Raw genomic sequence first — 14,467 nt, forward strand, 5'->3', positions numbered from 1 at the left:
AAACAAAGAGCTGAAAGATGCTAAAACATTCTGTAGAGGTAAAGTGGACCGGCGAGTCATGTGATCATTCTCGTGGTTCATCATGAACAGCACCTTTAGCATTTAGGAAGCCTTGTAATCCAACAATATTGACAAAAAGACATTTTGCTTTTATTTATAAGTGTGTTTTCATCTGTGTATAACAACCTGAAAATACATAAATACCTTGTGTTACCTACAAGGAGCCTTTTACGTCAGCAGAGGGAGTGAACGCTCTTCCATTGAGTCCACTATGTTGCATTGACATGTTCATACAGTAGCCCAGAATGGACAAACAACACTGCCTCTAGAGAGAGTTTTTTAAAGTTTCGGGCCACCGTAGATCCTCCTTCATACTTGCAAGAGTTTTTTGCGATCTGCAAACTCCCCACTAGATGCCACTAAATCCTGCACTAAGATGTATTTAGTCTTCTTACATGAGTTTGATTATATTCCTGGCAGTGTGCTTATAAAATACTTGCAGCGCTTTGTGTTACAGTGGAGGACTTTGGACGCTCTTAAATCCTCGCTCCGAGGCCGACTAGGACATTTTACCATCTGTAGAAGGTTTATAAAACTTTATTAAATTTCCGCTGTCACTTCTATTAACACATGTATTGCAAAGTGTTCCCACTATTGTATATCATGAAGAGGAATTTAAAAGGGGATATACAAGCAGATTTGACTTGTTTCTCTTCCTCCCATTGTTTTGCATGCAAATAAAGCACCTACCTGTGTGTGGATGTTACCTGGGTGTTACTTAAAGTAGCCCCTCCCCTCAGAGAACGCTGTAAGGTGAGACAGTAGAGACTCGGACCGCTCTGTTATTTACTTTGACAGCAGTTCTTTTCCAACTTAAACAAACAGAATAAGCTCCTCGGTGCAGGTTGTCTGTAGCCTCGGTGGACTACTTTACCTGCAGCACTTTACACGTAATGGACATGGAAATGACAGGAAGCGCTTCTCAAGCGCTTACAAGTAGCAACGACAATGAAAGGTGAGCTCATGATTTTACTTACACTTGTTACATGTATATTCTTCTTTCCTTCATGACCTGTGATGACATCAGCTTCTTTCCTCATTGTGTGTTTGCACTTTCTGCTTTATGTAACGCACCTGTAAAGCTGCTGTTGAAAGTAAACTACCAAGCTTACTAAAACATTCTATAAGATATTACTTTGTTGATTTCTAAGAACATTTTTTATGTTATTTTTTGGCTTGAGTTCTGCTCCTTGCTCCTAATCCTGCTTGAAGTAATTTAAAACTGACTAATCGCCCAGCCGGGGCATTTGATCTCCCTGCTACAGAAACTCTATCCGCCCGAGGTTGTTGTAGTGTCTTTCATCAGGGAACAGAGGAGAGAAAGACGGGCGGGGAGGGAAGTGGCCCTGCTGGTAGTCCTTTCATCAAAGATGTGTTTTTTGTGCATACATTCGGATTTGCCCCAGCAGGGTCGACCCCTATGGCTTTGAAAGACGTCACGATTTTGAATCGTACAAGGAGATGATGAACGAATACGTAGCTGTCCTCAACAGAAGGTCGCTGAGATGGTCCAAGCTCCTTCAAGAGAAACCGCACGTGGAGAAGAACCTGACAGGTACGACTAACAAACAGCATAAGCACTTTTTGTTTTGGTCAGTCTGGTGCTCTGTGATCATGTGATGTAATTCTAAAATCTCTTTTAAAAGTGAAAAGGTATGTGCGCAAAGGAGTGCCGAACGAGCACAGAGCCAGGATTTGGATGGCAGCTAGCGGTGCACAGGAACAACTGGAAAGCAACCGGGGTTACTACCAGTCTCTACTGGCCATGGAGCACGATTCCACGCTGAAGGAAACCATTCGAACAGGTAGAACGATTTTTTACAGAAGACTATTTCAAAAAAGCCAGCGAAAATAATTAAATGAATAATGGTTTAAAGTTATAATCTAGAAGGTCTCAGTTTCGTTCTCTTTGGCGGAGCCTGTGGCGATAAACGGTAATTGCGGGAGCACACTTCCCAGATATCCAGACAGTGTCAAATGTGTGACGTCCACGGTTGGCTCCGGTTGTAACTCTTGATTTTCCTCACTGACAGTCGCTTTCCTTTTTAGACTGTCCGCCTTCATCTGAGCGTCGAGTTTGTTTTATTTTTCTTTGGATTTTCACTTATTTTTGAAGTTATATCTGTAGTCATCCATCTTTGTTTCTTCAGCCATAGTAGATTACTGTTTACTCGCAACACTTGCAGAGACCGGGAAAGCAGCCGCTTAGCTTCGCCTACCCTCTCTGGCAGACCACTGCTGGGTGATGGAAAACGCGTCACTACCTGGGTGCTGCTTGGGATGCCTTCCACAAAAGTCGCACCAGCCACCCAGTCCACAATTCTGCAAATGCAAAGGCTTTCATCTGTGGGCCACAGGCTCAATCACCATTGTGTTACCTCATTCGGCGATAGAGACTTAACAGACATTTATTTAATTGAAAATCTCTGATATTATCACATTGGGTCCTGTTTTGGGGTTAATGTCTTGATGGTAAAACTAGATTAGGGAAACTCTCTCACATTCTCTTTCATCCAGGAGCCCGCCATTTGTTTCACATGTCAATGTTGACCTTGATTCTTGTAGCCCAAACCGTGATCATTTTCAAGACCTTACCAAGTGAGGTTCCTGGTTCGAATCAGACGTTCAGACGTAGGGGGCCTTTCTGTGTGGAGTTTGCATGTGTGGGTTCCCTCAGGGTACTCCAGCTTCCTCCCACAGTCCAAAACCATGCTGGTCAGGTTAATTTGTCACTCTAAAATTGTCCATAGGTTGGAGCATGGAAGGTTGTCTGTCATGTGGTTTAACTCTGCCTCTCACCCAATGACACCTGGGATAGGCTCCACATGACCCTGAAAAGGAGAGCGGTATAGATATTGGATTGGACACAATCACAAACAACACGCACAATGAAGAAACAAATCTAAGGTTACCATCTAAACACGACCCTGGTATTGTTCATGCTGACTCACTGTCATTGTTTGCTGCAACACTTGAACACAGAGGATCCATTGGTAAAGTTGTTATTAACACCTGTCCTGTCTCTTCATCCCCCACGGTCCACCATTCTCCTTCATTGTATCAACACACAGCTCCATGTCACAGTACTCTTCTTGTTTTCTGGCAGACATGCACAGGACCTTTCCTGACAACGTCCTCTTCAAGAGCAAAGCAGAGCCGAGCCTGCAGAGGGCTCTGTTCAATGTGCTGCTGGCCTACGGACACCATAACAAGGAAGTGGGTTACTGTCAGGTGAAGAAAACACTTTCTCTCCTCTCACTTTAAGAAACCTCTGTTTACATTAAGAACAGGACCGCCTAGTTCCTTAACAATTTAAATACATGTGAAGGATTTAAACCAAATGAAACTCTCTGGTTAAAGCTTTTCCCTGTTAGCTTTTTGTAAAGCATTAGTAAGTTACATTAGTAATTCCGGTTTTTAGTTGGACTTAGGTTTGCTGAAGGTGTGTCTCCACAGTAAGAACTTTTTCCAAGGATGAGGGACCTACTGTAGCACTCAGTGCATTTCCACTGCAGGGACCAGGGTCTAAATCAACTCTCAGGGACCTTTTTTATTGTACCCCCTTTAAGGTCCCTGCTAAGTGGGGTACAACCCTCTGAAAGTACAGGTACTTTGGGATGGAACCGTTCTGATTGTTCGAGTTCTCGCAGCTTTCAGAAAGTCTGCAGTAGAAAAGCAGACAAAAATGGACGGAAGGAACCTTTTAATCCCTTGAAAAGCAGTACCAAAGCTCCCTGGTACTTTTGGTGGAAACCAAGCTTATTGGATAAAATGACAAGTGAACAGTTGCTTGTGTATTTTGTCTGTAAATCAGTGACCGAAAGCAAGTAGGGTCACACGTTCATATTATCATTGTCTCTGTTTATTTTAGGGTATGAACTTCATTGCTGGTTACCTCATCATCATCACCAAAGATGAAGAGAATTCCTTCTGGCTCATGGATGCATTGTTGGGCAGGATGCTCCCAGGTAGAGGTTTTTTTTTCTTTAATGTACACACAATCTTTTTCCTCAGATCAGAAAAACAAAATGTTTGTAAATGTGCTTCATTTTCCTTTTTTATTAATTTGCACCTGGTCAATAAGATAAGTAATCAGTTTTAATTAGATTTTTCTCTTTTTAAATCTTTCAACCAATTAACTACTTTTAACCAGGTGTTGGGTAATTGATGTCAGAGTCGACTTTTAACGCAACTAAGGAAGGTTTAATATTTGTTTTCAAGTGATAAAGAATTGTGTATCATTAGCTCATGATTAATCCTAGTTTTAATATTAGAAATAAAGAGTAGTGGACCCAGGTTGGAGCCTAGGGGCACCCCACATGGAAAATTCCCTATTGCATCATTCTCTCAAACATGTGGATTTGACATCACAAACAAAACTGGTTCACCACTCTATTTGAAGTGCAAAAACAACATTACTGCACTGATGAAGACAAGGCAAGCTTATATATTTTGGTTATATTTTAGACTACTACAGCCCGGCCATGATGGGCTTGAAGACTGACCAGGAGGTTCTTGGGGAGCTGGTGAAGGCTAAATCTCCTGCAATAGGACAGCTCATGGCCCAGTATCCTGGCATATGGACACTAGTAGTGTCACGCTGGTTCATCTGCCTCTACATTGACATTCTCCCGATTGAGGTGAGCAAAAGATGGGGTTCATTGGTAGAGGCAAATGAGCCATTCACAAGGCATTGAGGTACGTCATTTCACAAACATCTCTCTGGTTTCTTGTTCTTGCAGACAGTACTGCGCATCTGGGATTGTCTTTTCTACGAGGGCTCCAAAGTTCTTTTCCGTGTCGCTCTGACGCTCATCATTCACCACCAGCCGGAGATCCTGAGAGCTCGCTCTTTGATTGATGTGTGCGAGTGCTTCAAACAAATCACCAGTGGAGCGTTCACTTTGGATTGCCACACCTTCATGCAGGTGCGATGAGAATATTTTGTGTGCATGACTTAAAAGGAATAATTTTGAAGCTTAATCCATTTTGTGAAATTATCTCAAACTTTTTATTTATTTATTTTTTTTACAGAAAATCTTTACAGAACCCGGGAGCCTCTCTATGGCAACTATAGATAAACTGAGAGAGAAATGCAGACAACAAATACTGGAGGAAGAATCTAGACAGCCGTAACTTTTTGGCACCAACAGTTTTCATTTGGTGTAAGAATGAAAAACTACTATCAGGGAAATGTAACTATTACCAAATGTGTATATACTGATGACTCTGCTATTTTACACTCTAATCCAGCTGACAGGAAATCTAAATGATGTGCTGAAGCTTCTCATCTGATGTAGAATATTTCTGCTGCTATAGACACTTCAAGATCATCGAATTCTATACTTTTTACAAAGTACTAAAATCAATGGTTTTTTTTACTTGCACTGTAGTCATGGTTATTTTGGGAGTGATAACATTTGTTTTGCTGCTGTGGAGAAAAGGGGAATTAATGTTGCTTGTATTGGAGCTGTTCAACCGTACATCTCTTCTTTTTATGAGTTAAAATGTGTGGTGACTGTTGTCCTAATGAACAGAACCATGAGTTTCACTTTGTTGATAATTGGCTTAATGTTTTTAGGCCTTAGGTTTGGGGGTTGTAAAAATAAGACTCAAAATAACTAACAGTAAATTAATTGTACATTATTAATGCGTAAAAAAAGAATATATTCTTTGATGTAATAATATAAATAAAAAGCTATTTTGAGAACACAGGTGGAACACTACATGATATGACATCTACAATGACAGAGAGTAAAGGCTCTCTTCCGTTTGTTATAAATAATATGTCACTTAAGCCTTCTCTCATTTTATTATTTTGTTTGTTCCTGGGCCTTTTTGTCTCCTTTTGTTTTGTCTCTTTTAAGTAATTTTACATCACTTTACACTTAAGTCTCTGCTATCCAGTAAGAAAGTTATAGCAGGGCGCCAGTTTAGATCAGTGGTTAAATCTGCGGTTAAATCTGCAGCCATATACAGAGGCTACAGTCCTCTATGAGGCGGCCCCGGGCTGACTCCCACCCTGTGCCATCCCCCACTCTCTCTTCCCGTGTTTTCAACACTATCTGCTGTCCTCTCTATAAATAAAGGCATAAAAAGGCCAAAAAATGGTTGCAGCAGTCAAACATCTTTGGACACCCTTGATGTACAGAAAACACTGTGAAAAGAAGTGGTTTAAGCTACTGTGAGGAACTTGAGGACAAAGCCGTACCTCTTATCTCTCTACTGATTTTGTCCTGTACTTGCTTAAGTGGTTGTTTTAAACAAAAAATCTTACCCTGCTTTCTTCAACAGTCAGTTCAATTTTTACTCTGGAAAATGTAAACAAAGGCAGCGTTTCGTCTGACACCTACCCCCCCACCAGCCGTTTCAGGCACTAAAAATAACTATATAGAAATAATCAATCTTGTCGCTGATGGTCTGGTTTGCTTTTGTAGGTCATATAGAGCAATCAGAATTAATTTCAGACTGTTTCATAACCAGCAAAAAACTCGACACAGGAGCTTTAATGTGGCCAAAAACGAGAGAGAGACTGAATTCATTTTAAAGACATAAAATCTACATGAATGAAAACCATTTAAGTTTATCAAACCTCAAAATTCAAACTGGGGCTTAACTGGTCAAAAAATTAGTAATAACAATCTTGTACTTTAGTCTTTGATATGTTACAAAAGCATTAGCAGTAACTCTTGAACCTATAAACATCTAAGGAGTCCGAGCAAACAAAAAGAACCGGGAACAGGTTTGACGGCTGATCAACTGTATGAAGGCAAAACAAAGTCAAACAGTGGTTCGTTCACTTTTATTGACCTCTCCTTTAGAAAACAGTTCAAACAAACACATTAAAACCTTATTAAATCACTACATGGATATTTAGATGAGGGAGGAACATAAAAAACAAACATCTGTATTTTTTTCCTACTACATCAATCAATGATTATTTATGGTAGTAACAGTACATGAAGGCTATGTGAGACACATGTCCCATACATGACAGCACGCGGTGTCAGTGAGCGAGTGAGTACCTTTGTGGTATTGGCTTTACTTTAATCCCATCTCTGTCACAGCTGGGAAGGCACTGATGAACACTGACCAGAGCGTTTTGGCCACTTTAATCATTACTTGGGGCTGTTTCTCACGACTTTAGTGCAACTTCTCTCCCTTCAGCAATCAAAACCCCCCCAAGTGGGCACATATTCAGAGAACAAAAAACAAACAAAACCACCCAGTGGACTGTAACACTTCAACATAGTCTTACAGTGATGTCCTGAGCTTTTCAAGCACCTAAAGTGTACGGGTACTCTTATTTTATTTAAGCTTCTCCTGTTTTGTGCACAATGTAACAGCAGAATCCAAAAGAGTGGCTACTTACGACTCAAGAAAGAGGAAAATTTGCATCCTCCCTAAATGTTAGATGAGAAGATCAACACCACGCTCATGCCTGTGAGCCAGGAAAAGGGTTAGCTTAGCTTAGCATAAAGACTGGAAACAGGGGGGAAAAGCTAGCCTGGCTCTGCCCAAAGGTAAGCATCTCTAAAACTTACTGGCGTAATTTCTCATTCGTTTAATCCATGCAAAGAAGAAGGTGGAAAAATAACACAATGATAAATGAAGACACACAAAACCTTGTAAATCATCAACGTGTTGTTTGTACACTTTAGTTTTTCTGCTGGTTTTGCGCCAGGAATGTTTTTCACTTTCATTTCCAGACTTTATGCTAAGCTATGCTAACCTCCTGCTGGCTGAGCAAACAGGAGAGCGGTATCGATCCTTTCAGCCAACTCTCAGCAAGAAAGCAACTACACCTATTTCCCAGAATGCTGACCTATTCCTTTAAATGAAAATGCAGTCTCCATACAAAATGTGTAGTGTACCTATATGAGGAAAAGGAGGACAAATCATCACTAATCCCAGAGGACAAAATGAATCCCTACATGCATCTTTACTCCTAAGGAGACTCCTCAAAAATCACGATTAGGTTTAGTTACTGTGTTTTTAGTGTGTTCCCAAAAACCTGCATACTCAGGGCTAAGTTCAGAGTCAGCCTTGCGTTAATTAAAATGTTACTCTCTGATGTGGATTAGGTCAAACAGCCTGAAATATTCCCTTTATGTAACAAACATCATTCAGAGCGAGACCACTAAAAATGGTCGCAGATAAACAATAAGAAACGCTACAGGAGCAATTCCCTCAAATCCCATAATCCCTCAAAATTCCTTTCATAGAAATCATAAATAGTACAATACAATGAGGACGCGCGCATGACCCTCTGATCAACATCCAAACCCTGCTTTACTTGGTTTTTTCTCATTTCATTGCAATCTCCAAACAAAGTCCCCCTTTTATAAACTGAAGGAGCGGGTCAGTTCATAGAGCGGATCAACCTGCACAACGTGAGAGTGACTAGTGTTACTGATGAGGGCAAAGAACAGCACACACAGAGGCAGGGGGATGGAGGGTGGAGAGATGGGGAGGGGGGACAGGGTTGAGTGTTAAGTCTCAGAGAACAGTGGTTAATCTGGAAGGGGAGAGGGGGATAGCGCGCTCTGGCCTCTGCAAGCATTAAAGTGACCTCAGATGGTCTGGTAGCCGGCGTGGCTCCTCTTCCTACCGATGAGGTAGGCCAGCAGCACGATGAGGACGAGACCGGCTAAAGCCGCTCCGACTATGATGGGGATCAACATGTCGTCTTCATCCAGCTGACACTCCTCAGCTGTGAGAGAGGAAAACACAGGTCAAATAAGAGCAAGAAAGGAAATGATGCATTTAAATATTCAAATGGATAGAAGCGCTGACCTGCTCCAAACTGATTCCCGTTGAGGCCAAAGGGCTGCACCTGCAGCTGGAAGGTGTTGATGGAGAAATCCTGGGCAACATCCAGAGTTTGCTCCTCACGGCACATGTAGGAGTAGCCCAGGGTGCCCCGCAGGTAGTCCAGGCTGTTGTTATGGGTGGAGAAGGGCTCTGTAGCAGAGGATTACAGAGGAAAGAGGTTTAAAGTTAAACAACAGGAACAGAATACAAAATAAGAAATGAGAAGACCTTTAAACCCTGGATATATTTTGGGCTCTTAATGACTTAAAGAACCAAAAATGTTTTGAACTTCAGAAGTAGATCACCTCAGCTGCCAAACTCGCGGTTATGGCTGCAACTAATCCTGTTCATCTGCTGTATCCGATCAGAGTACGTCTTAGTTCTTGCACTAACAGGCTCAGACTGTTATTCTAAGGGTCTGACAACATAATACTGCAGCTGAATTAACACATCACTGACACAGTTTTTAAATACTGGATCTTTTGCATTTGGCTGCTGTGTTGAATTTCATATCAGTCAGGTTGTTAATATTTTTCTGATTAGATATTAAGAATTGTAAAAAACATACGTGGGGGTCTGCAAAGTGTTCCCTTTGTAATATTCATTGTTAAAGTAGAGCTGCAACGATTAATACACTAATCCATCAGTCGATTGAAATAATCACCCAAGAAATTTGATAACTGTTTAAGGAATTTTTCATGCAAAAATGGCAGTTTTGGGACAAAATATCAATAAAGCAATATATCGTCGCCCTGATTCGTGCAATACAATTATCAATAGGCTGATGCCAAATAATGATATTTTAATTTACAAACATATGGCGCTCTAAACAGATTTTCCTGCGATTTTGACTCACCACGTCACTACTTCATGACTCCTCGCGGTGGCGCTTATGACATGAATGAGGGTAAAGTGAACGGAAATGAATTGGCCCAATAAGCACTCCTTCTTTTTTCTGTTTATATCATACTTACCCAAATATCTTAGGGTGTCACCTTTGTCTTGTAAGAACTGATATGATTTTTTCCCCACTATTTTCTGACATTTTATAGACCAAGATAATGAAAGCAATCATTATTTACAGCCCTTCAACAAGGCACTTTCAATATTTTACAAAAACACATAAAAGGATTGGTTGGACACATACTTGATACTCTTAGACAAGGTAGTGATTATAAACCCCAGGAGTTGAAGTGTACTCACCTTTCATGTCTGGCCAGACTGCAGACAAAGACACTTCACTCAGGTGGTACTTATTGGACGTAGTATTCTGCAGAGAACAAAAAAAACACAAGGCAACATTTTTACTTTGAGTGCCTGCTGCCATCTAGTGGCTGTTTCAGGAACTACAAGGTGAAAGTGCATGCTACAATATAGACGTGACAGCTGGTTTTATGCACACGGTTGTGAGATGCAGTAACTCACCAGGGTGAAGAAAAAGGTGAGGTTGGTCTTATCTGCATCGGTTGTGAGCCGCAGGGAGGCGCTCTCCGCCTCACATGACCCAGAGCTCTTGGTCACATTGGGCTGGAGGTTCACGACATCCTGCAGAGTCTGTAAACAAGTGATGCAACATGAAGCATTTCACACCTGCTCAAGTGTTAATACGTTTAGCTCTGACAGTATTCATAAAAGTGTACCTTATTCTGGGCGGAGGTGAAGGTGAGGTTGAGCTGCAGACCCATTGTAGCCAGTAAACAGGCAGTGCCATTGTTTCCAGTGACCAGGTAGTTTCCTTTGTCAGGTCTGCCAGGGTCTTTGTGCGGGGCGGCCGTGGTTGGCGGGGCAACAGTAGCAAAACCCTGGTGCAGGACGGCAGCTGCAAATAGAAATCAGATAAGAGTCTAGTACAACAAAGATGCAAGGTGTTCAACGCTAAGTAAATACAGGGTTTCTGCAAACAAGTTAAAACTTGAGACCTTTAATCTTATATCACATAGATTAAAATGTATTCCATATATCAAGATTATAATACATATAGTTTGAAAGTGATGGAAAACCTTTAGAGATAACATTGCCTGATGTTAGAGGACACTTTACACTACTTAAGAGCAGTTCATAACACTTGTTTCTTATGATCTAGTCTAAATGAATGCCTCTTGAATCTGGATCAGTGGCAGAAAATGGATGGATTAAAGATGGAATAATTATAAATTCAATTAACTTCTTTGATTTAAGTTCCTAACTTTTTCATTTAAGCAGATTTTTAGCTTGAAGCAGCAAAGAGGAGCTTTCATCGCGTGTCGATTCTGAGCAGAGCCGAGCCTTACCATGCAGTGGAAACATTATTTTTTCCTAGCTGATGGTTAAACTAGTAACTACAGCTGCAAGGTAAATGTAAGGACGAGTTAACTGACAATACTTTGTACTATAGACGAATCAAACAATCATTCTAGCAATTAATTGATTTGTTGTTAAAAATTTAGATTATTAAAACACTTCTATGGAGCCCAATTTTACATGTTCACTTTAAATTTCTTGTTTTGGATGCAATTTTTTACAAAGTGTAATATGGTCAAATAATCTTTCATGTAAAAACCATATTAGAAACAGATGATTTATCAAATCCATTCAGTGTTAACATAAACAGTGTATGTTTGTCAGTTATTGTTGCTTTTTTGCTATGTATTTATACATCTTTTTTTGTACTTACATAACACAACTGGGTTTATTTTTTGCCTCTCTTTGTTCAGCTTTGTTGTCCTTGTTAGCTGTGAATCTATTTCTATCTTCCTGTATCTTGGTACCGTGCCTAACAGTGAGAGCAACTCAATACCAGAGTCAAATTCCTTGTTATGTTTACATGCACATACTTCGCAGATATTTATCTTGTGGGGATCTTTCAGATAGTAAAGTAAAGCAGAAGTACCCCACAATAGTATTTAAGTACGCAACTTGTTTTTTTAATCCATACTTTCTAACACTAATACTAGCAAACATCCATTAGGATTATTAATTTTAAAAATTGACTAAATCATCCTATTCAGTTTATTTTTCCATATCTTTCGGGTCTTCTGTACTTATTTTGCGGTAGAATAAAAGGTGCTGGAGGAGTGAAGTGCCAACACGGCTCCTAAATTGACCCTTTGCTCCATGATCATTGATTGATCAGCCACAGACTCAACAGAGACAAAGCTAACTTGCGGAGACATGAACTCAGCATTATCACAGCTTAACATCTATTCAAATGTGAAACCAACACCCTGCCATGTTAGGTTTACGCATATGTAGCCCTTAAAAACAAGTCAATACATGTATTTGTAGTCATTACATATTTAAATCTTTAAAATTACATATTGTTAGCTAAATAGATGTAAACGGCGCCATTCCTACTAGTTTAGGGTAGGTTATCTGTGACCTTCGGAGTTGGTCTGGTTATTGTTTCGTTCGCCATTTAAACCGCAGTTTAAATGGCTTAAACCGGAGCCGATACTCACCTAAAATCAACTGTAATGTTACCCCCAGGCACCATGACTGGACACCGCCGATCTGCGTCATGTTTCACGGGTTTCTCTCCAGCTGTTTCTAGCGCTCGTCAGGGCGAAATCACGGCTGCAGACGGGACGCAGCTAGCTAGGTTAGGCTATGTTGTGCTAGCTCGGCTAACGTTAGCGTCACAACAAACAAAAGAGAAAACAAAAGTAAAGCGCACTGATCTGTTAAGATGTTAGAGTCTTGTTCTTGGTAACAAAAACCGCAAACGTTTCTGGCTGCTAGTTTTAACTTTTCAGACCGCGTATAGGCTACCTAGAAGGATAATTTTGCTCGCCTTGTAACACTTTATCGCCGCTGCAAAGACTGACATCAGGATCACGTGACAGGCGGTTTAAGAAACACCCAGAAGGTCACGTGGTCAAACAGCAGCCCGACACAACCCGATTATTAAAAGTTTTAGAAAATTTCACATATAATCTCATTTTCTGAGTTAATATTAACTCATTACCGCCATATATACTTATCCAGTGTTGTCCTCTTTATACAACTATATACTTCCTTTCTAATACAATTTAAAGGAAAATATTGTAACGTACTTTTTACTCCCCTACACTTACTAGTTATACATAGGCTGATGCCAAATATCGATATTTTAATTTACAAACATACGGCGCTCTAAACCGATTTGCAGTTGCTACCAATTACTTTGTAGGTTATGATTTTTTGAAAAATGTTGAATAAATTGTCAAAGATTAAACCTGTGTTTCGCTGGTTTTTGTCTTTTTTGCTGAAGGAAGATTTCCCCTCTGCTCTGACATGGTTTTATTTGTATTGAAAGATGTAAAGTGTTCTAATATGTCAGTTTGGAGAAAGGAATAAGGACTGAACAGCAAATCTGAACAAGAACAAGAACTTTGTTTTTAATTGTTTAATCTCCCATTAATCATCTTACAACCCCAAAGATGTATCATGTGACCATACAACGTCACACACCATACCATACAAACCCCTAGTTTGAAAAAAGATGGCTAAAACAGTATCCAACTTAAGCTACCCATCTATAATTTTTTTAAAGAATGAGTTCTCTTTCTTTTAATACTTTTAATTACTTTAAATACTTTTTAGATTTTTTGAATTTTACAAGAGTATTTATACGTTGTGGTGTAGGTACATGTTCCTATGTAAAGGACCAGAGTATTTCTTCCAGACTTTATAGTATAATAGTAGGCCTATATGATAATTATTGGTAGCTCTAATCAAAACTCTTCTGTATACTGGCCATGAAGAGACCTACAATGTAAGACATATGGAACTAAGGCTGGTATGAGGCTTTAACTGTGTGATTTAGTCAAATCAAATGAATAGTTTTTTAAAGCCTAGTTATTTGAGGTCCCCTGTAAAAACTGGGCATGGGACCTTCCTTGTACATTTAGAGCAGAGTTGTTATCCAAAACAGAGACAAACTAGGAACATGTACAGAGTTGTGTTTATACATTAGATGTGTACGTACAGGAAAACGCTAACACAGGTTATGTCAACACATAAATTCATAAATTTGATATACATTTTGATCCATAGACTGGCAGTTGACAACTTATTCTGCTTTAAGTTATCATTATTAAGTAAAAGTTATACAGTGCTTTCAAGTTACTTTTCAAATATTTAGATGTTATGGTAATATATAGGTTAAAATAGAAATGCAAATTGTAATGTGTCATGTCCAAACATCATTATTTGTTTCATATTGTTTTGCTAATGGTGCTGTGTCCCTCACAGTGCAACGATAACCACTTCATTTGGTGAACTAAGGCTCCAGAAGTTTGGATGTAGGCGTCTAATTAAAGGGCCCTAAGGTCAGACCTCAGTCAGAGGTCCCTGAACATTTTGCACACAGGTGTCAAAATGAGTTCTCCTCTCTGAAACCTCACCCGGCCTCACTTATCTGCCTGCTGGTTCAATAGCTTCCGTCAGTGTCACAGATGAGTGTGATTATGCAACTTAAGACAGACACGCTCTTTGGAGGTCTTGTGTCTGTAACCCTTTCCTTCACACAGACAAACACTAACATTCAAGCGTCATAGGGGCAACATATCTTCTGACCTTTTGAACACAGTTACTTAAACAAGCTGTGACTGGCTGCAAATGTCGAATCAATCCC

The 14,467-nt window shown here is 40.0% G+C and overlaps 2 protein-coding genes across 2 annotated transcripts; one reads left to right on the forward strand and one right to left on the reverse strand.

Annotated features, from left to right (window-relative positions):
- The first annotated feature begins 910 nt into the window (after nucleotides 1–910).
- On the forward strand, nucleotides 911–5,808 carry LOC138592718 (growth hormone-regulated TBC protein 1-A-like). The gene is made up of 8 exons (XM_069663580.1): nucleotides 911–1,015; nucleotides 1,470–1,615; nucleotides 1,707–1,865; nucleotides 3,167–3,291; nucleotides 3,932–4,028; nucleotides 4,528–4,700; nucleotides 4,803–4,988; nucleotides 5,095–5,808. Exons 1-8 carry the CDS (start codon nucleotides 954–956, stop codon nucleotides 5,194–5,196), a joined length of 1,050 nt encoding a protein of 349 aa, XP_069519681.1. The 5' UTR covers nucleotides 911–953; the 3' UTR covers nucleotides 5,197–5,808.
- A 1,039-nt stretch (nucleotides 5,809–6,847) lies between these two features.
- On the reverse strand, nucleotides 6,848–12,674 carry lamp1b (lysosomal associated membrane protein 1b). The gene is made up of 6 exons (XM_069663801.1): nucleotides 12,312–12,674; nucleotides 10,515–10,693; nucleotides 10,300–10,428; nucleotides 10,078–10,144; nucleotides 8,857–9,024; nucleotides 6,848–8,773 (listed from the first exon to the last, which is right to left on the reverse strand). Exons 1-6 carry the CDS (start codon nucleotides 12,370–12,372, stop codon nucleotides 8,634–8,636), a joined length of 744 nt encoding a protein of 247 aa, XP_069519902.1. The 5' UTR covers nucleotides 12,373–12,674; the 3' UTR covers nucleotides 6,848–8,633.
- Nucleotides 12,675–14,467: the final 1,793 nt, after the last annotated feature.

Source organism: Semicossyphus pulcher, unplaced genomic scaffold, assembly GCF_022749685.1.
Source record: "Semicossyphus pulcher isolate SPU_LCO1_2020_fin unplaced genomic scaffold, fSemPul1.0.p SCAF_15, whole genome shotgun sequence".
NCBI lineage: Eukaryota > Metazoa > Chordata > Actinopteri > Labriformes > Labridae > Semicossyphus > Semicossyphus pulcher.

What these genes read in the sequence shown, in the direction of transcription:
- LOC138592718 (XM_069663580.1), top strand. Translation starts at nt 954, where the DNA reads ATGGACATGGAAATGACAGGAAGCGCTTCTCAAGCGCTTACAAGTAGC. An exon ending in GTTGGGCAGGATGCTCCCAG is followed by an intron (nt 4,029 to 4,527) that starts GTAGAGGTTTTT and finishes GTTATATTTTAG; the next exon opens with ACTACTACAGCCCGGCCATG. An exon ending in ATTGCCACACCTTCATGCAG is followed by an intron (nt 4,989 to 5,094) that starts GTGCGATGAGAA and finishes TTTTTTTTACAG; the next exon opens with AAAATCTTTACAGAACCCGG.
- lamp1b (XM_069663801.1), bottom strand. Translation starts at nt 12,372, where the DNA reads ATGACGCAGATCGGCGGTGTCCAGTCATGGTGCCTGGGGGTAACATTA. An exon ending in TCACCTTTTTCTTCACCCTG is followed by an intron (nt 10,145 to 10,299) that starts GTGAGTTACTGC and finishes TGTTCTCTGCAG; the next exon opens with AATACTACGTCCAATAAGTA. An exon ending in AGTCTGGCCAGACATGAAAG is followed by an intron (nt 9,025 to 10,077) that starts GTGAGTACACTT and finishes CCTCTGCTACAG; the next exon opens with AGCCCTTCTCCACCCATAAC.